This window comes from Terrapene carolina, unplaced genomic scaffold (genome assembly GCF_002925995.2).
Source record: "Terrapene carolina triunguis isolate 2854851 unplaced genomic scaffold, T_m_triunguis-2.0 Scaffold629, whole genome shotgun sequence".
NCBI classification, from domain to species: domain Eukaryota; kingdom Metazoa; phylum Chordata; order Testudines; family Emydidae; genus Terrapene; species Terrapene triunguis.
The window spans coordinates 13,299,927-13,327,356 of NW_020664980.1; the positions used below are offsets into that span (position 1 = coordinate 13,299,927).

The 27,430-nt window shown below is 50.0% G+C and overlaps 1 protein-coding gene across 2 annotated transcripts; it reads right to left on the reverse strand.

Annotated features, from left to right (window-relative positions):
• Nucleotides 1-12,500: 12,500 nt before the first annotated feature.
• Nucleotides 12,501-27,371, reverse strand: LOC112106498 (zinc-binding protein A33-like). Of its 2 annotated transcripts, XM_024199788.3 has the most exons (7): nt 27,274-27,371; nt 26,489-26,763; nt 25,043-25,138; nt 18,671-18,904; nt 17,087-17,106; nt 15,034-15,149; nt 12,501-14,905 (listed from the first exon to the last, which is right to left on the reverse strand). In XM_024199788.3, the coding sequence occupies exons 2-7, from the start codon at nt 26,759-26,761 to the stop codon at nt 14,361-14,363; spliced, it is 1,284 nt and encodes a 427-aa protein (XP_024055556.1). In that variant the 5' UTR covers nt 26,762-26,763; nt 27,274-27,371; the 3' UTR covers nt 12,501-14,360. The 2 variants fall into 2 exon arrangements, with proteins under 2 accessions (XP_024055556.1, XP_024055554.1); XM_024199786.3 differs by having other exon boundaries at nt 26,489-27,371.
• Nucleotides 27,372-27,430: the final 59 nt, after the last annotated feature.

Genomic DNA, 27,430 nt, shown 5'->3' on the forward strand with positions numbered 1-27,430 from the left:
GGGCAGGGTGGGGGTGATGGGCAGAATAGAAAGGGGGTCATGGGGGAGGAGGGGGGAGGGACAGGGAAGGGAAGGAGCAGGAGGGACCCACTGATTTGTTTTCAATATTTTTGCATCCATTCCTTCAAGGGCTGGCCTGGGTGGGCGTGATCCGTTAGTGTCTCTGCTGTGGGATACTTGCTGAGGCTTGCAACCAGGGCACATCTGCTATGCCCACGCACACATACCCATGGGCGCACACAAGCCCACTGCCGCCTACGCGCACAAACAGGAACACATGGAGGCACACACACGATGCTTACGCGGCGAACACCTCATGCAGGCATCTATGTACGTGTATGCACCCAGACACAAATTTACATGTACTACACCTCCCTCCCACCCAAAGGAACACACACGCACAATCGCACACACCGTGTAGGGCACTAAACGCATGGGAGTCATTGAATGCAGCTCTCTCAACATCTGCAACAAGCCCACCCTTGGGGCCCAGGAGTGCTGATTACTGGATGCTATTTCCTCCTCCAGCTGTTTGTTGATTTGTTTCCTTTCCTTTCCTTTGCTAGCCACATTAGGAAACCTAGAACTAATCCTTCAAAGAATTTCTAGGCCGCAGGCAGAGTGTGCCAGGGGAATTTACAAGCATGCTGGTTTAGTGTGGGTGCTAGGGACGACACTGCCACCAGTGTAGAGTGGGCCACAGTTCTCCGCACTTGTCAGCTGTGTTATAGGATGCAGCCATCTCGTTTTGAGCTGGCAGGAGCGGCCAGGGCATGCCATCTGGTATGCTCAGTCAGCTGGCAAGGGAGCACGGATTCCTTGTGGTCTCAGAGGTGTGGACAGCCTGCGATGTACTGGCTTTGTGCGGGTATGAATGAGTGAGAGATGATATCCTCTAGTGACTGACCTGCAGAGAGGATAAAGAACCTACTACAGGTCCTTTTACAAACCCCGAAGAGCTGCATGCTGGGGTGTGTGTGTGTCAGTGTGTTTGGTCTGTCACCCTGTGTGTATCCGTGACTGAAGGAGAGTACTGCACTGTACAATATTGGACCTTCCCTTCACTCATGTAATGGAGAGTTTTGGTTATGTGGACTGTCTAATACATTGGGGCTACTCTCTTCCACCATTCCCCTCCAGCTACAGCCAGGGGGTTCTTAAATTACAGAGGATACAAAAATACCTCCAATATAGCCTCTGTGGAGGGGGGGAAAGTCCTCTCCCAAGGAAAGCTGCAAAATAAAATAAATAAATAAATAAATAAAAAATCAAAGCAAAACAGCCATAAAGAAATGCCATAAAATAGCAACTTGTACATGTCAATGACTGTAGAGCCCTTACTAATTACATTCAAGACTCAGCAATCTGGACACCAGTCCTCACGTACGTTGCATATTTCCATAGTGAAAAAAACCCACCAAACAAAACAACAACAACAAAAGTCCCAGGTCTGTACCTTAGAGATTTATCAATTATACAACTTTGCAGACATCACAAAAGAGGCCTGGAATGAGAATCATGTGTTCTGAGTTTCAAAATGGCATGGAATTCTATTGTGTGTTTAATTGCCTCCCCAAACCTATGGAAAAAATGCACCACGCCCTTTTCCCAAAGCCATCAAAGGAAATCTAAGAAGCTACAGGTATTCGAAAAGATTCCCTCCCCCTCCCCCAATGAGATACAATTTTGGAGATTCAACCCCCTAAAATGTCTACACATGCACACACATTGTATCCTCAGTATCCATCTTTCAAACCCCCTTTAGAGGTCAGAATTGGCAAAGATTCATGCATTTTCATCTGAAATTTCCATAAAAAAGCTTTTCTGAGCTGCTCAAAACTGCCAAGTTCTCATACCCCAATATTCATCGCTCATGGTTCACAATGTCCATTCATCAGTTCAAGAACTTTCCAAGTAGGAAAAAGATCTGTTAGTTTAATTTAGCCAACAATTATTATGGAAGAACAGTCTACCTGTCAGGACAATTTTAGATCCCACCACATGCCAGAAATATTCTATGATTCTATGAAATACCATCTGTAAGTCTAGATCAGCTCCCCTGAGGATGCCAGGCTGAGGGGTAGCTAACACAGAACTCAATCGGCAATCGCAGGTGGGGAAGGGTGTGTTTGTCACCAGAGCAATAAAAACTGCATGACACAGTTTATGGAACAGCCCGTAATTGGTCACATAGGGGATGTCTCACACTGTGCCCCAAAGGGTTCTGTCACCCAGCCTTTACCACACTGCCATCTAATGGTGGGAAGTGAGGCGAATTTTCCATCACAAACACAGGGTTACTATGTGATTGACGGGGCCTTTCTATTGTTGTATTCTTGGGAAACAAAAGGATCTTATTTTAAAATCTTACCCTTCCCACACCCAAAAAAACCAACAAGTGTAATGAAGTAATCACATTTCTACTCAGCTAAAGCAAGTAATGAGACTTGGTGGCACCTTCCTGTCTTCCATGGTCCGGTCCACTCAAGAGTCAATATCCAAACAAACTCCCATCCAGGGCACTTACCAATAGCCTTGATTCAGCTAGGATGGCATGGGTTGTAGGCTGCAGTTCCTCTCAGCTGGTGCAAGAGGCCACACTGTTAGTGGTCTTGAAAAAAGAAAGGCCTCTTCCTAAGAAATACAATGGATGTGGCTTTGCAGATAGTCAAGGCACTGTCTCCAAAGAACTACTGGGGCTTTCCGCAGCAGAAGACACAGGTACTTCCATCCAACAGTACCAGCAGATTCAGAGGTGTGGTGTTCCAGGGTTCATTAATATGAATTAGCACATGAGGTTTCATGACATGAAAAACACGGTTCATAAACATCTCTCAGTCCCATGGGGGTCCCCGTGTACAGTGGGTTTCGTGCAGTGGGTTTCCGTAGGAGCAGGTCTCTCAGAATGCTAAGCAGGTGTGGAACAGAGGCCTGTCCCATTCATGTCACAGTCAGTGATTAAGCATCTCTCATATATGGCCCTACTTAAATAAAGGTTTAAATAATGTGCAGAGTAAACAAAGGCCTGAGGTCTGTTTGAAATGGAGGCCTCAACAAAGAGTCCCCAGCTGCAGCCCACTGGTTTGATCCAAGAACCTGGCCTGGCTTGGGGCTAGCTGCCACCTTCATGCCTTAGGCTTCCCAATAAATTTGAAATTGGTGATCATGGGTCAAGCGGCAGCACTCCTTGGGATATGGGTTCATTAATAAAGTTCACCAGGAAACAAGAACTCCCACCCAGCCTTCTTAACTGGCGCGTGCCCTTAGTGCAGGGGTCTGATGCCTGTGCTGCTGAGAGTTTCCTCTAGCAGACTTATCCTCCATGCTCCAGCCTTCCTAGCTAGCGCCTGCTCCCTGCAGCAGGCTGTACCCACAGCCCTCTATCTAGGAGCTACCGTGGGCTTCTATGAGCAGAGCATCTCAGGCAGCTGACGTGCTCCTTTGACTCACCCCCAGCAACTCCTTGGACTTCCTTTTATTTATACCCCAGAGGCCTGATAGGCAGGTCCTGTGACTCAGTCATGCAACATTGCTCATTTTCTCCACCTGGAGAGGCCTATGAAGCACCTCCCAGCAGGGGTTGGACCCATTCTCCTTAAGGGCCTGTCACCCTGTGGCAAACCCTTCCATTGGGTGGGCCAGGGCACGTGTCCTTTTTAGCAATGGGGCCTGCAGCACACGGGGTTGGGAACATTGGATGGGATGTTACAAATGATTCTTTTTGCAGTGTTTCTCTGGCTGGATGCAACCCCGCTTCATGGACTCAGCTGACATCGCCTTGGTTGCAATGGGACTTTAACCTGCTGTTGTCACCTTCAAAACTACAGTGATCTTTTAAACTACCTTATCTGGGGTGGGTCCAATTTTTCCACCTAAGTCCCACTGGCTGCAGCCTTAGGCTGACACTGCTGAATAGGAGGCTTGTCTCATTTTCAGAATGTTTCCCTGGGAGTGGGTGATTCCCCCCTTTTTACAAAATTATTCGCTCTTGCACTTCTTTGTAGGGGCTGAAAGGACACCCAAGGGTTTGGTGCAGCAAGTTGTTGCCCTCAGGTCTGCCTGCTGCCCCAGCAGACTCCCTCCTCTGCCAGTGGTGCTTGTGATGGCATTACACTGTACAAGTGAGATGCTAAGGAACAGATGCCTTTGGGGTAGTTGGTGGGAAACTGAGTATATAACCCAAATGTGGTTACACTCCTTTGGAGGGTGGGGGGATGGAGTTAGAGGGGTGGGTGGGCATGTTTTCCAGGAGTTAAGGTACTGTAGTGAGACTCAGGGGACCTGGGTTCTTTGACACTCCTCTGCTGTGTGATCTTCTGCAAGCCACTTCCCCTTCCCCCCATTGTCTGTCTTGTCTATAGAGAATGTAAACTCTTTGGAGCAGGGACTGCCTCTCATGCTGTCTTCGTTTACTGGGTTTAGCGCAATGGAGCTGGAGCCTCTAGCTTCTACAGCAATACAATTGTGAGAGGTGGTCTGCACACGTTCTGGCAGTTGTTTCAGAACACCATGCTGGAGTTACCTGTAGCCTTATACGTTCTTCTTCTTAGTGAGTGAGCAGCATATAGTCTTCCACAACGTGCCATGTTGTATTGTTGTTAGTTTAGTGATGTCATTTCTTCTTCAAGGGTGCTGTTGCAAGCAGCAATAGTATTTGCTCTCAGTCTTAATTCTCTCTACCTAGAGCAGGGGTGGGCAAACTTTTTGGCCCGAGGGCCACATCTGGGAATTGTATGGTGGGTCATGAATGTTCACAAAATTGGGGTTGGGATGCAGGAGGGGGTGAGGGCTCTGGTTGGGGGTGTGGGCTCCAGGACGGGGCCAGAAATGAGCTCAGGGTGCAGAAGGGGCTCCAGGCTGTGGCAAGAGGTTGGGGTGCAGGCTCTGGCTGGGGATGAGAGGTTTGGGGTGCAGGAGGGTGCTCCAGGCTGGGATCGAGGGCAGGACGAGGAATCAGGGCTGGGGCAGGGGGTTGGGGCATGGGGAGAGGCTCAGGGGTGCAGGCTCCAAATGGCGCTTACCTCAAGTGGCTCCTGGAAGCAGCAGCATGTCCCTTCTCTGGCTCCTATGCGGAGGTGTGGCCAAGTGCCTCTGCATGCTGCCCATCCCCAGGCACCGCCTCTGCAACTCCCATTGGAGCACCGGAGAGGGTCATTGGAGAGCATAGGAGCCGGAGTGGGGCCATGCCATAGCTTCCAGGAGCTGCATGGAACGGCCCCCAATCCTGTGCCCCGTCTGGAGCGGGGCAAGCCCCAGACCCTGCACCCCAGTGGGAGCTCACAGGCTGGCCCGGGGCTGACACCCACCCCTGACCTGGAGTATATTTTTGGCACAGAGTTGCTTCCTGGCATTGGTGCTGGGGTTGAGATTTCTGAAGGTGGTTTGCCCAATGCCATTGTAAATAAACCAGTTATGCTAAATGAATCCCCCAACTCCACTGTGCTGATTTCTCCTCCAATGGAAAACTGCTCCTGCTCAGCAGAGGGTGACAATACTAGAAGCTTGCGTGAGATCCCTGAGGAGACGCAGTAAATATGTTCTTACTGCCCATAGCGCCTCTCTCTCGTCATCCACTTGATGATGTTCTTCCACATAACTGCATTGGACCATTTTTTGCTCCTTGCTCACTGTCTTATCATTTGCTTGTTCGTGTTGTGTCTGTGTGTTATCCCTATTCTGCACTGTTATAATTGATGAGTAAAATGCATTTTTCATACAGCCCTGCAGCAGGGGGTGAGAGTTTGCAGTGCTGATTGTAGGCAATGCTGTATCAGACAGATCTGAATGGTGCACATGAAGCTATAGTGAGACGCAGAAGAGCATTTTACATGCTTATAAGAATGTGCTTAATTTACCTGCCACTCTCTGCAGACCACAACAAACACGCACTTCAGAGCGCTCTGCCTGAGGCGGGAGTCTGCCTGTTACACCCACATTGCCGGGAGGATAATATGCCCTGGATTACACTATCACCCGGAAACGGAGGCCATACCCCTGAATTACGGCATCACCTGGGACAGGCACATCACTACATGGACAGTTACAAATGCTCGGGTCATATCTCCGCCTGTGTCTCATTTCCTGACAGTGACCCTGCAGGGTCTTCAATGTGCTTCCTCCCCTCCTGGCCCCCCAGTGCAGGCTGTTGCCATTTCAGGTCCCTTCCTCCCAGAAGGGGGTATAGATCAAGGGCATGCTGGCACTCAGAGGGAGACCTTCCTGGGCAATCAGGCGCTCTCTGCAGAGCTGGTGATCACCTTTCAGACCCTACTCTTGTCAGCCCAGTTCCCCTGGCCTCAGCCTCATGGACAGCGTGAAACCTTTGCCTGGCTTTTCCCTTTTCCAAAGGAAAAACACCCACCCCTTTTAAAAACACAATCAATATTGTAGCATCGTGCAGCTGCTGCCAACTATCATTGTTATAACAAAGAGCAGCTAATTCGGGAGGGTAGGGGGTGCGTGTGTATATGGGGAACAGCACTGAGGTTCCTCCCCCAAGTGCAATCTGACAAGGCACGACCCAATGCTGCAGCCTCATTTCAAGGGCAGCATCTTAAAGAGGCAGGTGGGCAGAGGAGCAAGGTTCAGAGAGGGGAAGCAGCAGGGGGAAGCACAGTCCTATAAAGTGCTGTCTAAAACCAACATACATTTAGAATTAAGGGATTATGCTCTTGGTGACTCAATATTTGCTAGTTTTCCTGGGTTGGGACGGCCTCAGAATCCCCTCAGCGGTGTTACAGCCTGTTATTGCCAGCTGCCAGGACAGCAAACACAGAACGCGGCCCAGCGCCGGTAGGGGTGGGCGTCACACTGAGACATGAACATCTCCCACTGGGAATCCTGATTATTCTCACAGAGAACGTCAGTTACTCAAGCGGGGCAAGAACTAGCGAGCGCGTGCGCTAAAGCAGTCATTGGAATGCTGGCTAAGGACATGGAGCGCATGACATGCTGTGCTAATGGCAACAGCCACCCCCCAACACCCGAATGAGCTCATTCCCCCAGCACTAACCCGTCACACCCAGGCTCTACGGCTACCTCGGCCAGGCACTGCTGTACCCTTGCCCCTTAACCTGTATGGCTCAGATCCCCCATCGGAAAATGGGGACTGTACTATTGAGCTAGGTCCTCGCGTGTTGGGAGGTGCTCGGAGATTGCAGTTACCAAATACCAGGTAGGATGAGAGGTTCCTAGTGCAACTATTAGATGTGTACCAAGCCGACAGAGCCATGCTCCCACTGCCTCACTGTAGAGACAGAGCTATGCCTCTTTCCTGACTGGAGTCCCCGTTAGTCGGGGTATTTAATCCCAGTGCAGTATGGATGGGTCAGCCAGTCTCCGCTACGATTAAACTGTCCTCACCTTGTCTCCTATCCCACATGGCCAAAACATCCCCCGGAACTGGATTTATCCCCCGCCGCAGGAGATTTCAGACAAACACCTCTTTGCTGCTGTTTTTATTTCATCTGTGGCCAGCAGGCGATGAGGGGGCTAGTTCTGTTCCGGGACTGTCAGGGGGAGGGCAGAGCATGCTACTTGGGATCAGTGCAGCGCACGCAGCCAGAGCCTAGAAGGTAGATGGGGAGGGAGGGCAGCCCGTTTCTCAGCACGGCCGTTAACAAGGGAGACCTTGATTCTTGGAAGGGGGGAAAACAAGCAAGGCAGCAGTGCATTAAATGCACTCGCCTGCAGCGGTGGGCCCATTCCTAGAGTACAACTGGTAACTGCCTCTAGGTCCCATCCATCTCAGCCAATGTTAGAGCTGCCTTTCTAGCTGACCAGTCCTTAAAGAAACAGTCGCACTAGGGCCGTGTACCCCATGGAACATCTGCCCCTTCCCACTGCTGAGCCTTTAGTGCCAGGCTGCCAGGTCTCAGAAAGGCCCATTGTTTTTTAAGTCCATCCCCATGGTAAATCCACAATACTTGGTGTCATGGGGGAAGCAGCCCCTGACAGGCAAAGAACCTTTCCCCATCCTTCAACAAAGAAGAGAAACAGAAGAGGCAGCTGGTAAGGGAAGGACACTCTTTGTACCAGGAACTAGATACACCATGGTAGTCGCACCATATCAGCCAGGCTTCCTGAACAACCCATTAGCCTTGGCAGCCCCAGCTACCCACAGCCCTTAATCACGAGCGCACTACATTGAAAAATAGTTGTCAAGGGGCATTCGGGCTTTACAGTAAGCCAAGTTTCTGAGGATCAGGAATCTGTGCTCTTCATCCAGTACCTGGGGCTATATGATCTTATATTGGCTCTGGCCTCTGCATTGAGCTCAGAGTGGGATTATGGGGAGAGAACCATGACAATCCCACCCACCCTCCATCTCCACAACATCAATTCTCCTCCCTCCCTGACCCTCAGGCCCGCTCACTCTTGCCAATTCAGACACCGCTCTTGCCAGCCTGGCCTGGATCTGCCAGCTTGGCTGCGAGACTCACCTCAGAGAGTCTCCTGCCTCCTTTGGAAATGCTGTTGACAGACGAGAGGTAGCGAGCCAGTCGGGGCTGCAGCCAGTTTCCCAAACGCAAGAGCAGCAGTAGTAAGAATATCTGCAGCTCTCCCTCCGGCGGCCAAAACCATCTTCGGGGTAGCGTCACTCCAAACCTGCTCCCAAGAGAGGCACGAGTCGCCATCCGAAGCCAGAAGTACAGGTACCGCAGCAGCAGCCACTCCAGGAGGTCCTGTCCCTCTTGCTGGAGGCCAGGCAACAGGCAAGAAAGGGGACAATGAGAATACGGGCATTTCTTTTGCTGCCATGCAGAATCTCCAAAGGTGGCCAGGCAAGAGACCCCACAAGTAGATCAGTCTTCCTGCAGGAGCCGGGGGATTCTAGCCCTTTATCAGAACAGGACAACTTGACAAAGCAGTGGGTAGGAGCCTCTCAACAGGTGCTATAATGAGAGCAGAATGGTATTTGCTCACTTACCCAATTAACGGGAAATCGGTATATTAAGAAGTGCAGTGTTGGCGAGAGGGTGGGTGTTGCAAAAGCTTCCCCACAGAGCTCTGCTTGGAATGGTCGGTGTTGGGCCCAGTCTGGCCCTCTCGGTTTTGTGGTGGGCAGTGTTAGAGGGGTCTCTACTCACCGCTGGGCGCCTCCTCGAGGCTACGTCTGAGGAACAGCTCTGCCCAGTCTAACGCCCCCTTCAGGCTCGTTCACGCTGACACCCCTTCTCAAGCTTCAGGAGTCATAGTGCTCCCTCTTTGCGGCTCGGCGCTCCAGCCAGGTCACTACAGTTTCCCTTTCTGGGGTAAAGTCTCACCAGACTGCCTGTCCAGGTATTGTTCCTGGCCGTCCTCTACCTCAGAGCTAGACCACTTCCCCAGTGGGCAGTAGGGGAACCTGGGCCCACCCACTACTCCAGGTTCCAGCTCAGGGACTCTCAAATCAGCAAAGACAGCACTATCCCGAACCTTGCTGCCATTTCCCTGAGCCTTTTCCTACTCCACCCCATCAGGGTTCTGCTCCACCACCTTTCTGGGTAAACCCCCTTCCTTCAGGGCCAGGATCCCAGGCTGCTTCTGTCCCCCTGGGGTTTCCTCCTTTTCCTTGCTAAGCTCAGAGAAAGACTACAAGCTTCTGCACTGCAGCCCTTTTCTGTCCTATCTTCCTGGCCTCATACCAGCCCCACCTGCTCCTGCTCAGCTGGGCTCCAGCCTCAATTAAGGATTGCTTATCAACCCTCATTCTCCCTCAGGTGTGGCCTGTCTGGCTAGTGTGGGGGTGAACACCCCATCACCGGCAGAAATGCAAACCCAGTTTGTTCTCATGTCTGACTGGAAATGGGATTTGAAACTAGGCTCTAGAGGGAGAAGACCAGGATTCTCCCCCAGAACTGCATGAAATTCAGGTACTCTAAAGCCAATAGAACTAGGAACTAAAAGATCTAGGCAGCCATAGAGCAGTGTGGAGAAAGGACGATCTCAATCAAGCAGGGACTGCTTGGCATATGGGGTGAAAGACAAGGATGCCTATGAACTCTATGGTAAGGCCAGTGCGGATCCTGTCTCTCTCCCTGTACCATTGTTTATTATGTAACACTATAGTGTGTTTAGAGTAGGCCTGCACAACATGCAGCCCACATGGGCTCACTGTGTGGCCCGCGAGGGTTGAGTAGATGGGCTCACTGTGCGGCCCGCGGGGAGGTGAGTAGGCGAGCGGCGGGTGAGAGAGGGGGACTGAGTAGGCGAGTGGGCGGGCAGTGGCATGGGGTAAGTAAGCAAGTCAGGAGGGGTGGGGAGCTGAGGAGGCCAGCGGGTGGGCAGTGGCGGGGGGAAAGGTGAGCCGGAGGAGTGGGGGGCTGAGGAGGCGAGTGAGCAGGCAGTGGTGGGGTGGGGGGGATGTAGGCGAGCCAGGGGAGGGGGGCTGAGGAGGCGAATGGTGAGTTGGTGGCTGACCTGTTCTACTGATCTGGTCTGGCTCCCATCCCCTCTCCCAGGGCCGGCTCCAGGCACCAGCAAAACAAGCAGGGGTTTGGGGCGGCACATTTCTAGGGGCAGCATTCTGGCACCGGCCATCATAGGTGCCGACTCCGGGGCATGGGGAAAAAGTGCCCTTGCCGCCCCAGCTCGCCTCCGCTCCGCCTGCTCCCCTGAGCGCGCCGCCGCCGCTCCGCTTCTCCCTCCCAGGCTTGCCACATGCGAAACAACTGTTTCGTGCAGCAAGGCTGGGAGGGAGGAGAAGCCAATGGGTGGGGCGCTCGGGGGAGGCGGTGGAGCGGAGGTGAGCTGGAGCAGGGAGTGGTTCCTCAACCCCCCGTTACTTCCTGCACCCCCCCACCCTAGCTCACCTCTGCTCCGCCTGCTCCCCTGAACGCGCCGCTGCTCCGCCCTCCCTCGCCTGGTGGGGGGGGGGAGAAGCGGAGCGGCGGCACGCCCGGGGGAGCAGGTGGAGAGGAGGTGAGCTAGGGCGGGAGGTCACAGGGGGCCCGCAGGAAGCAATGGGGGGCGGGGGGGGAGAGAAATGCGGCACACCAGGGGAGGAGGCAGTGCTGGGGATTTGGGGAAGGGGTGGAGCCAGGCGCAGAGGGGCACGAAAAAGAAAGGGGAGGTGGCCAAAAATTTCTTTGCTTGGGGCGGCAAAAATCCTAGAGCTGGCCCTGTCCTCTCCAAGGGTTGCAGCTGTCTGGAGGTGCCTGCCTTCCACGCCTTCCTCATTCATTCAACAGGGCAACTGATTACAAAGCGGGGGGAAGATCTTATTCTACTTCTAGCAAAAAGACATTTTTCTTTTACCTTAATTATACTACCTTAGGGGCCCGCTATAACATATTACCGAGGTTCAATACTGCTGTTTTGGTGGGGTGGCGCTGGGGAAGGAGGGTTTGTTTCCACGGGGCAGGTGGCACGGGGGGCGTTTCAGAAGCACTGGGGGGGGGGTTGTTTCCGTGGGGCAGGCGGCGCTGGGTGTGTGTGTGTTGTGTTTCGGGGGGGCTGGGTGGTGCTGGGCGTGGGGGTTGGCGGCACTCGGGGGGTTTCGGCCCTCAGCTGTTTTCTTTGGAGTAATATGGCCCTCGCCGCTTTACGAGCTGTGCAGGCCTGGCTTAGAGATATAGTTGGGACAAAAGAAGAGGCACAAAGTAAAGCTGTATCGTCTAAGGCTTGGTCTACACTTAAAAGTTAGGCTGACAAAGTTATGTTAAAAAGAGAGAGATGAAAAAACCACACCCCACACCAATGTCGGTATGCTGTCCTAACCTCCACTGTAGATGCAGCTTGTTGCTGGAAGAACGCTTCTGTGAACACAGCTACCGCCCTTCGGGGAGCTGGAGTTCCTACACGGATGGAAAACTTTCGTCTGTGTAGGCTGCCTAGCACAGCCAGAACATACATGTGCCCTAAAAGGGAGCAGGGTGGAAGGCGGCAGGCCATGAAGAATCCAGATTCCAATGGTTTTAGGTTAAGTTCCACCAGTACAGTTTGGATGGAAAATACCTCACTCCCCTCCACCCACTGATTGCAACCTAGTCATGGTTGCATCTTGTTTCCAAGCAACTTGCCAAATGGAGAGGAAGGTGCCCACCGCGGCTACAGCGAGTTGGCATGGGGTTTCAGATCTCCACGTCTGGGGCGTGGGTAAGGGGGGAGGGTAACGGGGTGCCCTGTTCTAATCCCTGCAGAAGGAATTTTCTTAAAATAAAAGGCAGCATAAGAGGCCCAGCCAGCGAGACCACAGACAACCACATTACCCAGCATCCTCTCACTGCATCGTCATCTTGCGTGTAGGGAGTGCTGGGCCAGGTTCTTCCCGAACCTAAAGGCCACACTGGTGTGAGGGGCCTCAGATTCCCCCTCCAAGCCTTTTCTTCAAGGCCACCCTCCGTTCTTTCCCAGCACCCATGATCCACATCTAGCCCAGTTAACAGGGGAACAAGCTAGCGACAGAACTACAAAGACAGGGCGGGTTACATGCGCCCCTCTTCTGCTGCAGCCAGGTGAGGCGGTATTGCTTGAGTGTATGGGTGGTAAGACAGTAAGGCTAAGGCAGCATGCAGCCGTCTTTCTAAAAAGCTTTAATAGCAGCACAGCAGCTAAGAGTACAGCATATAAATCACCTGCAGCTATAATAGCCTGTCAGCATGGAGCTGTTCATTACATTCACTTAGTGGAGAGTGCCCTCTGCTGGCCCACCCTGTTTCCATGCAGGGAGCAGGAGCAGGAACCCCTCCCTGGTATCCTCGGAGGAAACAAACTTCAAGTGAAGGAAATTCCACAGCTGGGATTAAGAAATTCTTCAAGCATCAACATTAGATGAAAGGCCAGTTTACCAACTGCTCAAGCACTGATGTGAGAGCGGGGCACGGGCTGGGGATCAGAAGTGCTGGCTGCAGAACGAAGACATTCCTGCCGAGGATTGTGTAGCAGAAGATTTTAAGATTACATGAATTTTAAGATCCCAGCATCGAATAGCTGATCACACAGCACAAGCCGGTTCTCACGCAGCTCTGCCAATGCATGCCAGCCTTCACCTCCAGCCCCCCTGCTACTCCAGCCCTTGGGTCCCTCCTCCACCTGTGCCAATGTAGCCCAAGTCTGATCTTCAGCACTCCTGCTACTCAAACCCTAGCTCCCCCCCACCTCCCATCACTGGCAGTGCGCCTGACTTGCAGCACCTACACTGCAGCACTAGGGCAGCTCTGTCTCCCTAAACCCCCAAACAAACCTCTCTGCCAGCAGCCATAGAGCTCAATACTGCAAGGCGCTGAGTGCCCCCTGGGAGCCGCCGCGGTCTCACCTCTGACTGACTTCAGCGAGAGCTGCGGGTGCTGTACACAAAGAGAACAAAAACACTGCTCCTGCTCCAAAGAGATTACAATCTAAACAGATCAGAAACCTGCCTCCCCCAGTAGTCTCCGGAGCAGCACTGGAGAAGACTTAACTTCTGCCAGGAGGCGTGTGAGGGGGTGGCAACCACCCAGAGTGGCAGTGTCCACTTCACAGATCCAATTCATAGAGGAAGAGCAGCAAAATCTCAGTAAATCATTGAAGAGCCATCCCCTGCCCCCATGCTTGTTCCACTCACAGCCAGCGCTGTCCACTGTGTCATGAAGATGCAATCCCCACCATGCAACAGGCGCCTACCCACTGACCAGGAGCTCCCTAGAACTTACCACCTGACGTCTACCTGCTTGTTCTAGTCCCACAAAGGCGGGAGCCCTTTGAAGAGTCCCTAATGAGCCTCCTGGCCTTTTCCTGAGTGATTACAACCAATACAGAATCCAAATCATTGCTTCCATTGTGCAATTCCTGCTTGTTCACTTAGGTTGCCTAGTTTCCTTTGAATCTTCTCACAGTCTGTACCAAAGCGGCTGCTGAGAGGGGGCTGTGTTCACCTCAGTGTCACTGGCTGCTGCACGAGGCTGCTCTAAGGCTTGTAAAGCAGCGAGATGCACCATCTCTTTGCTGGAGAAACCTCAGTGCACAATACGCTATGGCTCAAGCTGAGCTGCTGAGGTGAGAGTCCAGGACCCTCGCCCCTGTGCCAAGGCAGGGAACAGAAGACAAAATACTGGGAACTAAGATTCAGTCACTTCTTCTCTCCCCACAGGGTAAAGCCACAAATGGAGAGACTCTCCCTGACTCTGCCCTAGAGGCTTGGGATTTACAGCTTAGACTGACCAGAGTCCACACACCTTGGCTACATTCGCTCAAACAGTAAATGGCCAGGCACTAGTGCGGGGGGGGGCCAATTGAGCTGTTCTAGCAGGTGATTCCTATTCCAGGGACAGTCCAAGCAGCAGCAACTACAACCAAACCAGAAAGCAACACCAGCTCTCAGGGCCACATGTTGTCTCTTTGGTATCTGCATGGCTTCCTGGGAGACTGCCTCCTCCCCCCCTCCCCCGCCAATATCACCCTTACAGAGTCAGGTGGCAGATTCTCATGGGCTCCACGTTCAGCTTGCCCTCGCTGAAGCAAGTGCTGAAGAAGGGGCAGAACCTGCGTGCGGCAGCCTGGTGGAAGGTGAAGAGGTGGGTCATGTCTTCGGCGTTGTAGAACGCCACCTTCCCCTCTTTGCAGTCCAGAAGGACCCCCACCTTCCGGAGACAGCTCCTTGGGGCAAGGCGCACCCACGGGGTGGCAGTGGCCCAATACTCCGTCCCGTTCCTCAGACGAAGTGCCCAGTAACCATTCTCAGGGCACAGCTTGACCTTGGCTGCCCGGTCCACGGACTCTGCTGCCACCCCCAGGTCCCACTTGGTCTTGCTGCCCACCCAGACCTCCCAGTAGTGGCTCCCGCTGTCCAAGGTCTCGGAGCCCAGCACATTCACACACTGCTGGAAGCGCTTGGGGCTGCTGCAGACAGGTTGGCGCCTGTTGCTCTCCGTCACTGCCGTCAGGTCTTTGGAGAGGATGAGGTTAGGGTGGGCTGATTCGGGGTCAAATGTCAGCGGGGCAGGAGCTGTAACAGAGTTAGAATTTGTCAGGGCTTTGCTCGATGTTTTTCAGTCTAGGCGACTTCCCCTCCCTAGGCGCTCCTCCTCTGGCCACCTCCCCACCCCCGAGGGCCCTGCGCTGCGTCACACTCACCAGGGTGGATTGACTGTAGCATTTGTCTCCAGAAGATGTATTGCAGGGGGCCGCTGTACCGGTCTCTGTGGCGCTCTATGTCCAGGGAGGGCTGTGCCTCCACATGCACTGGGGGCCTGGGCAAGCAAGGAGCAGGAGTGAGGCAGGGTCCAGACAAGGAGCCAGTTGTTTTTACAAAGCCATCAGTAAAAGCCCACAAGAAAAGAGGACTTGGACTGGGGGTGTTTTAGAAGTGAGGCCTTTGCGGGAGGCAAGGGACCAGAGCAAATGGACTTAGCGGGGCAGGGTACACAACAAAAGGTCAGGGGGGTGGTTACATCCTGCCAAGGAGATCAAACAGGAAGTCCCTCTGAGGGCAGAGCGATTAGTAGATACAGAGTAACCTCCGAGCTGAGACAGGCTGCTGTCCTGTCTCCCTGCTCCCCTACTGGCTGAAATGCCCTGGAGAAGGAAGGTGCAAGCCCCCCAGAAGCCTTGGGCCAAATTCAGCAGAGATGGACACGGTGTTGTGGCTGGTAAAGCAGAGCAACGTGCACTGGTTCACCATTCGGCAGGTATGCAAAATGAGCACGACTTACACACCACTGACCATGTTCTCAGCCCCACTCCGGCAGTGCAAAGCAGCCAGAATCAGCCGCCTGCTGCAGCAGCAGCTCCTCCCCCTCCCCCCAACCCCCAGTGCAGGGAATGGGGGAAAAGGGGCACAAATGCTCCTTTGGGGCCAGTGGCAGCTGGCACAATTTCAGACCTGCCAGAAGGTTGCTCTAAGTTGTGCCTTGGGGGTGAGCCTAGAGACCCCCAGGAGGCTCAAGTTCAATTTTGCACCTGCCCCCTCTCCTATGCCAAGCACTGAAAGGCTGGTCCCAAGGGGGCAGAGAGGAAAACAGTAAAATCAGCTAAACAGGATGTCCCGGATTCACAGGGTCATCTATGTCCCAGCCTGTACCCAGTCCCTTGGGAGTGATCCCTTTAGGGTGCCACAGGGGCAGCCCCGTGGCCTCCATGACTCTGACACTGGGTCTTCAGGAGCCAGCGATCCCTCTCTATGGCTTCCTGCAGCAAGTCCCATCAAGCCAGACTGCTGTGGGAGGCCTGTCCTTTACCCCTTCACGGTGCAATGCTCTTAGTGAGTATTTGCGGTGACACCAGGCAGCCTTTTCAAAACAAGGTGACAATTTATTCGTCTCCTGACCTCCAGAATCTGAAAGTCCTTGGGTCACCACAGGGAAGCAAAGGTTAAGCCAGAATTCAGACTGGCCAGTGCCAGGGCTCCCGTAGGCCATGTTGCTGTAGTAACCATCTTTTGCTTGCGCACTCTGTCTCTGCCCCCGGTGAGAGCCGCTGTGTCTCTGGGAGCTCAGCTCGTCACACAGCCACCTGACACCTTTCCCCTTGTTCTCCAGCTCGGGGGCCTTTGCTCTACTTCTTGGCAGAAAAGTGGGGGGAAATCATCCTTCCTCTGGGCCTTTGGTCACTGGGTGTGAATATCTCCATTGTCTGTTCCGGATCCTCCATTCACACATGTAGCCTCTATTCAGTTTGCTAATGACTCTGGTCTCCAGCCAAGTGGCTACCCGAGTCCAACACCTCATCCCTTCCCTTTGCAGTCAGTGTACAGCAGCATAAAACACAGAGACAACAGGGGCGTGCATAAAAATACAAACATTACCAATATTTCCATATTCATCACACACGGCCCTCCGGTTTAGCTTGTACACCCTGTTATTTGATGTAACAGTTCTCCACTTTTCCCTGAGGTGTAATTCATGCTCATTGTACGCACCCGCAACTCCGTTTCCCCACTTCCACTATAGCCCACGCTTCCATTGAATCTAGCCCCAGAAACCCAGCACTTCTACATGAGAGCATCTGATGCTTGCTGGGGAACGGATCCTTCTCCCCTCGCCTGGCTCCATGCCAATGGCCTGCTAGACAATTAGCAGTGCTTTAAAAACTAAAAAGATAACGCCTCTCTTCCCACTGTCCCCAGCCAAGGAGGGGAGATAAAAGCCTCATGAAAAGGGAAACAGCTTGTTTAATTCCAGACACGTACCTGATAGCCACGCTCTCCACCTGCAATGAAAGGCAGAGAAAATTAACAATCACCGTCCTTAATTTGTACAGCTGCACAAATAAATTAGCTACCCTCTTGCCTGCCACCACATTCGAACACAGAGACGATAAACACACCAGTCCAACTGGACCCCAACAGGGGATGGACGTTGTGTCTATAAACCAAGGTTGTTTTGGAGGGCTAGGGGCTGAGGAGGACGACTCTGAACACATCTAAGATGCCTCAGTCCAAGGGACTGAGAATAAGATCCAGAAGAGTGGGAGTGAGACACAAAATTGCAGCTGTGTCTCTAATAAAGAGTCAGTCTCAAGAGAGGTTTCACTCGCTCATGAACAGGCTCTCTCTCTCTCTCCCCTTCCCCTGTATACTTTCATTTGCCTGGTACGGTTTGGGACTGATTTCCTTCTGCTTAGAGGATTTTTTCAATGATTGAGATGGGAAGAAAGATTAAGCATGATTGCAGAGATGGGCTCCAAAGGATACAGCTGGCTCTGGGAACCTGAGGCAGGTAAAGACACGTGCTTTATTATTAAATACATTGAGCGTACCTTTACCTACCTGAAGCCACCAGAGCCTGCCTTCATTATCTGGGGCTCCTCACCCCTCTCCCAGTACAGGAGTCAACACCGCTTCTCACCCACCCCTGCACCTTGCCAGTCTGTTTTCAACCTGAGCTTCTGCAAAGACAACAGTGCCAAGGATTTACCCTTTCCCCTTCCATCTACTAACGTGGAGATCTTGCCATTCACAATGGGGAGGGGTGGGGGGCATGGCTGCCCATGGGGACAGGGGATGCAGGTGTGCTTTTGATCCCACTATCAAAGAGGAGCAAGTTGCCTGGGTGCTCCAGCTTTGCTTTCATGGCCCCGTTAATGCTTTCTCAGCAGCCCATCAGTGCTAGGGATCGGAGTGCCACTGAAGCACACTTTCCCAGCAGCGGCTGGCTCGCTCACTCACCCGCCTTGGGTGCCAGCTATTCACAGTTGCCTAGAGCAATGATGGATGGTGATTTCTTACAACAGGAGCCTTGGCAGCTCCAGCTCAGCAATGCTGCTCAGCGCTGCTCCTTTTGCCCAGCCCAGGGTCCCTACATGTCTCCCCAGTACAGACCACATCTTAGCAGAGAACTTGTCTCAGGAACCACCTCCTCCCCTCCCATCCACAATCACAAAACATCCTTGTGGCATACACGGAAAAGTAATTCGGGAAGTATTCAAACGTATTTTAATGTTCCTGTGATGTCATTTAGCAGATGGAAAGAGAGGGAGGAGGTCACCCCTTGACCAGACAGCTTTGCAGGGACCACAGCAAGAGCTCTAGACCACCCAGGATCTGTGGATCCCAATTCTGGACTGTAGATCCTGCCCTGCCTTGCTGCTTCCCTTTCAGATGTGTAAGCCTAGAGTCCTGGGCAGTCCTACAGCACAATAGAGTTGCTTCTGCTGCTCTCCAACTTCCCGATTCAGATTTTGAGCTCTCCCCACCATGTGTCAGCATCCTGCAAACATCCTTCGCCCTCCTCCCCAAGCCTCAACGCGTTAAGAGCTGGCTGAGCAATCTCACCTCCAGCAGTAATGAGTCTCCCGTCTTGTTCAGGATTTCCTGTATGTGCTCAATGTTCTTTCCCAGCTCTGAGATCCCCTCCTCCAGCTGCATGATGTCCCCACGCAGCCTCAACAATAACTGCTCCTCCTCTTTGGCCAGCTCCATCAACACAACTCTCTCCTTTTCCTCCAGGATTTGATGAAGTCGCTCAAATTCTGCCCGAATCTTAGAGTTCAGCTCCCCGGAGGCTTTCTGAGCAGAGGCAAATGCCATAAAAGAAGCAGTGAAAAGGGTTGCAGGTCGATTTCCTATAGGGTTTCAGAAATCTCCAAAACTACGGGGCAGAGGACGGGAGATAAAAATAAAAATGAAGGGCTTTTGATCCACAGGGGAGCAATGACTGGGGTACTTTTAAGCAGATACACACACCTGGTTTATATATATATGCATGCACCCCTCAAGAGGCGGTAGCTAGGTCAACGGAAGAATTATTCCATCGACCTAGATGCTTCTACAGTAGTGTGACGTTATTGATATAATCTGGGACCATATAGATCATTGTTGCAACCGAGGTCCTGTAGTGGCACCCAAATCTTGTGTAAAGGGGGTCAAATGGGGTGTCTAAGACAAGGTTATGGTTTACTAGATATGATTATGCTGTCTATATGTGTGTATCAATTTTGTAGTTGAAGTTAGGAATATTGGCTCTATACTGTCTGTATTTCAAACTTATGCTATGCTGCTGGGTGACATCCCAGACAAATTGGTGTTAGCTCTGCCTAGCCTGCTTGATGGCCCATTAAGGACCATCAGCTATACAATGGACCCATTGAGAGAAGGCAGATACGCCTTGTAACTCAGCAAGGTATGCAGGAACTGGCCCATGTGACTCCAGACTCCATTTTGCTGTAATTTTCCACAGTAAGGACAAAGAGGTGTTCTTACACCTGGAAAAGACTATATAAGGCTGATGCCTCATCTCCATCTCGTCTTCAATCCTGCTTCATACCCCTGGAAGAACTTTGCTACAAGCTGAAGCTTTGAACAAAGGACTGAGGACCCATCCCAGCGGGGGATGTATTCCAGAGACTTGATTTGAACCTGCAGTTTATTCTATCACTGCTGCAAGACTGAACCAAGAACTTTGCCATTACTGTATGTAATTGATTCCATTTAACCAATTCTAGCTCTCATCTCTATCTTTTTCCTTTTATGAATAAACCTTTAGATTTTAGATTCTAAAGGATTGGCAACAGCGTGATTTGTGGGTAAGATCTGATTTGTATATTGACCTGGGTCTGGGGCTTGTCCTTTGGGATCAGGAGAACCTTTTTCTTTTACTGGGGTTTTGGTTTTCATAACCATTTGTCCCCATAACGAGTGGCACTGGTGGTGATACTGGGAAACTGGAGTGTCTAAGGAGATTGCTTGTGAGACTTGCGGTTAGCCAGTGGGGTGAGACCGAAGTCCTCTTAGTCTGGCTGGTTTGGTTTGCCTTAGAGGTGGAAAAACCCCCAGCCTTGGGCTGTAACTGCCCTGTTTGAGCAATTTGTCCTGAGTTGGCACTCTCAGTTGGGTTCCGCCAGAACCGCATCGTCACAAGTAGGAATTAGGTTGACCTAACTAGGTTGCACAGGGTGCAAATTTTTTCACAGCCCTGAGCAATGTTGCTAGGTTGACCTTCATTTTAGGTATACAGCAGGCCTTATTCTACGCTGAGTGGCTCTTTGGATTAAGACTCAAAACGAGCAGTAGGTGGCAGGAGGAGGGACAGAACACAGCTGCCTTTGATTTCTCTAATTTAATACTCTTGCAATGTAATATAGCCAGAGAGAGGATAGAAGGGAAGTCTTCCCCCTGCCCTCCCTGCTAGAGGCACTGCTGGAACCCTGCTTTGGGACCATGTGGATGCCACTAAGGTCAGAAGTAAAGTCACTGAACTAAGCTTTTCAAATTACCTCTTTGAACTCAATTACCTTGTCCAAATTGCTTTGACAACAATCTGGGAGTAATAAGAACATAAGAATGGCCATACTGGGTCAGACCAAATGTCCATCTAGCCCAGTATCCCGTCTTCCGATAGTGTCCAATGCCAGGTGCCCCAGAGAGAATGAACAGAACAGGTTATCATCAAGTGATCCATCCCGTTGCCCATTCCCAGCTTCTGGCAAACAGAGGCTAGGGACATCATCCCTGCCCATCCTGGCTAATAGCCATTTATGGACCTATCCTCCATGAACTTATCTTGATTTTTTTTGAACCCTGTAATAGTCTTGGCCTTCACAACATCCTCTGGCAAGGAGTTCCACAGGTTGACCATGCGTTGTGTGAAAAACAAAAACAAAAAAAACACGTCCTTCTGTTTGTTTTAAACCTGCTGCCTATTAATCAACTTACACGTCTTAAATTCTAGACCTAGGTTAACATTTTCAAGAGGGCCTAAGTGATTTAGGAGCCTAAGTCCCAAAATTAAACTTGGAAAATGTGAGTTGGTCTCATAAGTCACTTTGGAGCCTCTGAAAATTTTATCCCTAGTCTGAGGTCCTGAGCCCCAGTGTGGCTCTGGGCTTCTGCATTTGAAATGGTAACTCAGACAGATGTGTGCGCTATCTCTGGGCAATTAATTCTACAGGTTAATTACGTGTCAGGTAAGACATTATTGCTTTTTGTCAGTTTTAAACATACTACCATTGAGCTTCACCGAACATGCACTTGTTCTTGTCTTACCAGAAGGGGTAAACGGATGCATTCTATTTACCTTCTCTATAGCATTTGGTATGCATCTCTCGCTATCCCCCAGCTCCTTTAAACAGCTCTATGTTTTCTGTCTCTCCTGGCCCCTAATTGTTTTCCTCGCTGGTCTCTGAACTCCCCTGCCCTTCTAGTTCTGCTATCTCTCTCTTCAGATGAGGTGACCAGAACTGAATGAAGTATTCCACATGAGAACACACTGTTGATTTATAACAGCATCACAATAGTCAGTATTATTCTTGCCCCCATTATTTGGTTTGTCTGCTGCAGCAGACTGAATGGCAGCTTTCATTGGGAGGTCCGTAATGAGCCTTGCAGCTTTTTCCCTGAGTAATTACAGCTAATTCAGAATCCAAATTATTGCTTCCATTGTGCAATTACGGCTACCTTGCATTTGTCAACACTGAATATCATCTGTCATCATGTGGCTTGTTCACATGGGTTGCCTAGGTTCCTTTGAAGCTCTTTCATCTCCTCTGATTTACATAATTTTATGTCAACCAGAGGCTTTGCTACCTCACTGTTCACCCCCTTTTCCAAACCGTTAACATATAAAACAGCACTGGTCCTAGCCTGGACCCTTCGGGCACCCCCACTGCTCATCTTTCACCATGGTGCAAATTCATCATTTGTTCCTACTCCTTTGCTGTCTGACTCTTAGCCAGTTTCTATTCACAGCAGTACTTTCCCTCTCACTCCATTATTATTTGTATTGTTCTAGCACCTAGGATCTCTAGTCACAAACCAGGATCCCATTGCACTAGGCATTGTACAAACACACAACAAAGATGGTTCCTGCACCAGAGAGCTTACAATCTATGTAACCATAACCACTTAGTTTTCTTGCTAGCCTCTTGGGAAGGCATTTGTCACAGGCTTTTGAAAGTTTGTATCAATTAGCCCTCCTTGGCTCATATTTTATTGACAAGCTCAAGAAATTCTAGCGGACTTGAAACACATCCCCTTTCAGCAGCTGTATTTGGTTTATTCCCATCATACCATATTATTCAAATGTTTATAACTATTTTGATTTACTGTCTCAACCAATAATGTCCCTGCTATTAAAATGAAGTTTACAATAACTCCTAGGCTCACCCTGGGAGTTAGACCAATGAAGTTAAGACATAGATACACTTGCTAGCCTCCAGGATAGAAGCTGATTTTAATGAGAGATTGCAGAGTTTTCTTAGCAGCTCAGCAATTTCATTCTCATATTCTTTCAGAGCTCTTGGGTGCAGCCATCCATTCCTAGTGACTTTTGCATTGAATTTCTCAATTGGTTCCAGCACCTTCTCTTGACACCTCAGTCTCTGAGAGCACCTCAGACCTACTCTTGTCAGGTAGTCAGTATCTCCCAAATATCCTCTGAGGTGAAGACGGATGGAAAGAAGAAATGTTCTGTTTCTGCCATGCCCATATCCTCTTTAATTGATTTAACAGACTTACTGAGACTCTTGCTGGCTTCCTGCTTCTGTTCAAATAAATTCTGTAAGTGTGTCTTATAATTTTGACCATTTGTTCTTCCAATGCCATCTCACCCTCCTAATTTCTTTCTTACATATCATCAACTGCTGTAGTTTATGTTCCCTTCTATCAGCTTCACTAGGAATGGATTTCCATTTTCTGAAGGATACCTGTTTGGGTTGGATAACTGGCTCAGCCCTGCCATTTAGCCATACTAGTTTATTTCTTGCCTTCCTGCTTCATTTTTAGTTTTGGTGTATTTATGCCCTTTGCAGTTTTGTTCTGTCAAGCTCAATACTAAATCCAAGAATTTTAATTTCCTTATTTCTGAAGGGCCTTCTTAGCCAGCTTCCTCAGATTTTTTCCTTTCTGAAGTTTAGCATCACTGTGCTACTTTTTGGTACCTTTTCTCTTCCAAAAGTTAAGTGTAATTATACTGCAGCCACTATTACTTTGGGGTTTATCTATAGTAATTTGGTGAGTCAGCCTGAGTCATAACGTTTAACTCAACTTTGAGAAAACTCAGAAAAGAATATTTGGGTTCCTAATGTTCTAAGAGTGAATCTGAACTATAGTGCATTTATAGGGACCATGTTATCTCTACAAATGACAGGAATATTTAAATTTGGTTATTAACCTAACTGCTCTGTCATGGAAACAGACCTGGGATCGGACTGATTTTGTGGTCACATCAGTGCTTTTGCAATTAAAAAAACAAAAACAAAACCCCCACAGTCTGGCAACTCTCCAGAACTAGCAACTGCTCATCAGCCTAGCCCAGATGTCATCTTTTATCATGCACTGAGCAATCTGAACCCTGTCTAAGCTTTGGTGCATCAATTTATCAGAATCCAGTAATTGCCTGTGTTAACAAGTACTTAATGCCTCTTTTCTGGAAACATTCTCTGAAAGTTAAGTGGGTAACGTCTTTCTGGTTTGTGTGTGACAAACTTCATTCAGGATCCGTAGGTAACTCTCATTTGGCTTCTGAAAAAAAACGTGTGTGTGTCTATATATACACATACATTTTATATATATATATAAAATCAGCAATCTTGACTAAAGCCACAAGAGCTAGACACACAGACACTGCTGATTGTCACCCAATGAGCTATTATACGCAACTATAAAGGTATGCCCCAAATTAAACTCTATCACGTGCCTTAGGGAAATCTGACAGATCCATTGGCTCAAGATGTAGCACTGCTGAGGAAAAGCTCTGATGTATTTTACTAAGGTTCAGGAGCCTTTAGCTGGCTTTGTACACTCCTCTGTAATTACCCTACGGCTATCTCTTTAAGCGCTGCAATTACAATTATTCTGCAAAGGCATCTCAGTAGATCGATCGTTACCTTGACTGAGGAGCTGTTTTTTGCTGCAACATTTTTACTTTGCTGGTTTTAATCTTTTGCCCATAGTCCAAAAAAGATACTTGGCATAAGACGACAGTGATGGTAGGTATCTGCTGTGAGCCTGCTTATTGGTCAGGTTGTTCAAGGCCCCAAATAACTCAGCTTTTGATAATATTCCATTTTTATTCTTTTCTCCAGGTAGAAGAGCTCCGATTATATCCTGCCTGATCCTTACTCATCCTGCAGGCAAGCTTGTAGCAGCAGCAGTGTGAAGGGTAGGGCCAGTATATTAGTACCAGGAGGCATGAGCCAGAATGACATCGTTCTCCCACTACGAGAAAGGGATCAAGAGACCTTCTCCGTTGGATCATATGAAATGGAACCATAAACTCCCTGAACATTAAATCTCACCAAATGAGGGTCAATCCATCCTCATTATCATATCCACTCATTATACTCCACACCCGAACATAGCCACTCTATGAACTTCATACCCTCATATCTCAATGCCTGTCCTTTGACCCATCAACCTTTTACCCCCAATCGGGGATATTGCAGATTATGTATTCCTTATGCCCACCCGACCTTAAACCAAACTTTGCACCCTCGATAATCTGTACAGTATTCCCTGATAACCAGAAACTTCTATACTCAAACTCTGATCACTTTTTTTTTTTTTTTTAAACATCATCTTAATAAAATTTTTAAATCTGTTCTTACAGGGGGCTCTTGGGTGTGCACCACCTCTACCAGTCTTCCCTTATCCAAGTGAATGGCATTGCCACAGAGCCTACACGAGTGTAGCTGGGAGAACTGGCATTACCGTTAGACTGCAAATATCCTCCTCTGCTGTGTGCTTCATTCGCACAAAGTTCTCCATCTCTCTCTGGTGAGCTCGCAGCGCATTTTCAAGATGTTTCTAAGAATGAAAAATAAAAGGAGACCATTTCACTACTCTGCTGTTTTACATAAGAATGGCCATACTGGGTCAGACCAAAGGTCCATCTAGCCCAGTATCCTGTCTTCCGACAGTGGCCAATGCAAGGTGCTTCAGAGGGAATGAGCACAACAGTTAATCATCAAGTGATCCATCCCTTGTTGCCCATTCCCAGATTCTGGCAAACAGAGCCTAGGGACATCATCCCTGCCGATCCTGGCTAATATCCTCTATGAACTTATCTAGATCTTTTTTGAACCCTGTTATAGTCTTGGCCTTCACAACATCCTCTGGCAAGGAGTTCCACAAGTTGACTGTGTGTTATATGAAAAAAATACTTCCGTTTGTTTTAAACCTGCTGCCTATTAATTTCATTTGGTGACCCCTAGTTCTTGTGTTATGAGAAGGAGTAAATAACACTTCCTTATTTACTTTCTCCACACCAGTCATGATTTTATAGACCTCTATCATCTCCCCCCTTAGTCGTCTCTTTTCCAAGCTGAAAAGTCTCAGTCTTATTAATTTCTCCTGATACGGAAGCCGTTCCATACCCCTAATCATTTTTATTGCTCTTTTCTGAACCTTTTCCAATTCCAATACATCTTTTTTGAGATGGGGTGACCACATCTGCACGCAATATTCAAGATGTGGGCGTACCATGGATTTATAGCGGAGCAGCCTACATGTACGGCACTGACTCTAGAAGGGCAAGCAGCAGCTGTTTAAATCCAAGATTCCCCATAAGGCAAAAACAATCAACCAACCAACCTGAGGTGTATGTTCACGAGCTAAGCTGACTTTTTACACACACGTGAATCCAGTGGGTTGGGGAAAACTCCAGACTCAGCATACATAAGAGCTGGGGATACAAGTCTGCATGGGGTTTAACATTTGTTTGTTTTGAACTCTCTGGGGCAAGGAGTCTCTTATCACTTGTTTGTACAGCACCTAACATAATGGATCCCTAATCCTGGATTGGGGCCCCCTACATGTTACAAACAATAAACATGTGATCAATGTCACAAGGCAGCAACACGTGAGCAATGCAAGAGAAGCAACAGCACAAAAGCTAAACTACAGACTGCAACTTGCCAGGCGCTAGAGAGAGGAATAGGGAACCAGTCAGTGAGAGAAGCAGAGAGAGTCTTCATTGTGCTCTGCCCAGGTGAAGGATGCGTATGTGGTTTTATGGTTGAACGAACCTGCCTCAGAGAAGTGGGTGGGTAAGAGACACGTCAGATATCTGCTCTACGCTGTGCTGAGGCATGTGTGTCTGCCTCAGATTTTACTATGACTGATGCCTTCTAAATAAGCATGCCAACAGCCACTCACCTGCATTTTTCTCTTGTGGTCCTCTGAGCTGCACTTCCGCACCTTCTCCACCACCCCAGACACCAGATAGTGGGGGCGAAAGGTGCGGCTGGAGAACTCCCTTCGGCACTGGGGGCAGGAAGCCACACGGGGGCACCTGGCCCAGTAGCCTTGGATGCACGCCCTGCAGAAATGGTGCATGCATTCCAGCATGACAGGGTCACTGAAAAGCTCATAGCAGATGGCACAGGTCAGCTCTTCCTTCAGACTCTGCTCCGCACTCGGGCCAGCCATTCCTATGCACACACACAGCGCGCGCCTGGATCTCACATAGGGGTCAGAATGAAATAAACATCCAGCCCCCCTTCTCCCCCACCCACATACTCTGGTCATCTGACACTCTTTCCACACAGTACTTTGGCCACACATCAGCAGGCCAGTTGGTTAGAGGGTTTATTGCCAGAACTCTGTGTTACAGCACAAGTGCCCAGAGACCACGAATGGGCCCCGTGATCTGCAAACTCTCTGTGCACTGTCCTCTCTACGGGTTTCTAAAGAAACATGTTTAAGTTTACTGCAGTGCAGTGAACTCCAGGCAAGGGATCTTTCCCTTTAAGCTGGGCTGAGTCAGTTACTTTCACTTCCCTTAACTTCAGCAACAATTCCCAGAGGCTTCTTTGGGTAATTAACCCCATGGCCCTAACACAAGCTGGGAGTAGGAGATGCAACCCCGAGTCCAGGGAGGCCCTCTTCCAGCTGTGTAGGGTGCACTCCTTATTTCCAGTTAGGGAAAGGAAAGGGCTCACCAACAGAAACCACAGGGATGGAAAATATCCACCTCTCCTACACTTTGCACAGCTAGCTCCTGGCATCCCCTCCACCACTGTGCCTAAAGTCTTGCACACCCCTGCCCTGCCACAGCTACCCCCTGAACAGCCCCTGACCCCTTAATTCCCCCAGCTG

What these genes read in the sequence shown, in the direction of transcription:
- LOC112106498 (XM_024199786.3), bottom strand. Translation starts at nt 26,896, where the DNA reads ATGTGTGGCCAAAGTACTGTGTGGAAAGAGTGTCAGATGACCAGAGTA. An exon ending in AGGATATTTGCAGTCTAACG is followed by an intron (nt 18,905 to 25,042) that starts GTAATGCCAGTT and finishes GCCTCTGCTCAG; the next exon opens with AAAGCCTCCGGGGAGCTGAA. An exon ending in GTGGAGAGCGTGGCTATCAG is followed by an intron (nt 15,150 to 17,086) that starts GTACGTGTCTGG and finishes TTGCTTGCCCAG; the next exon opens with GCCCCCAGTGCATGTGGAGG.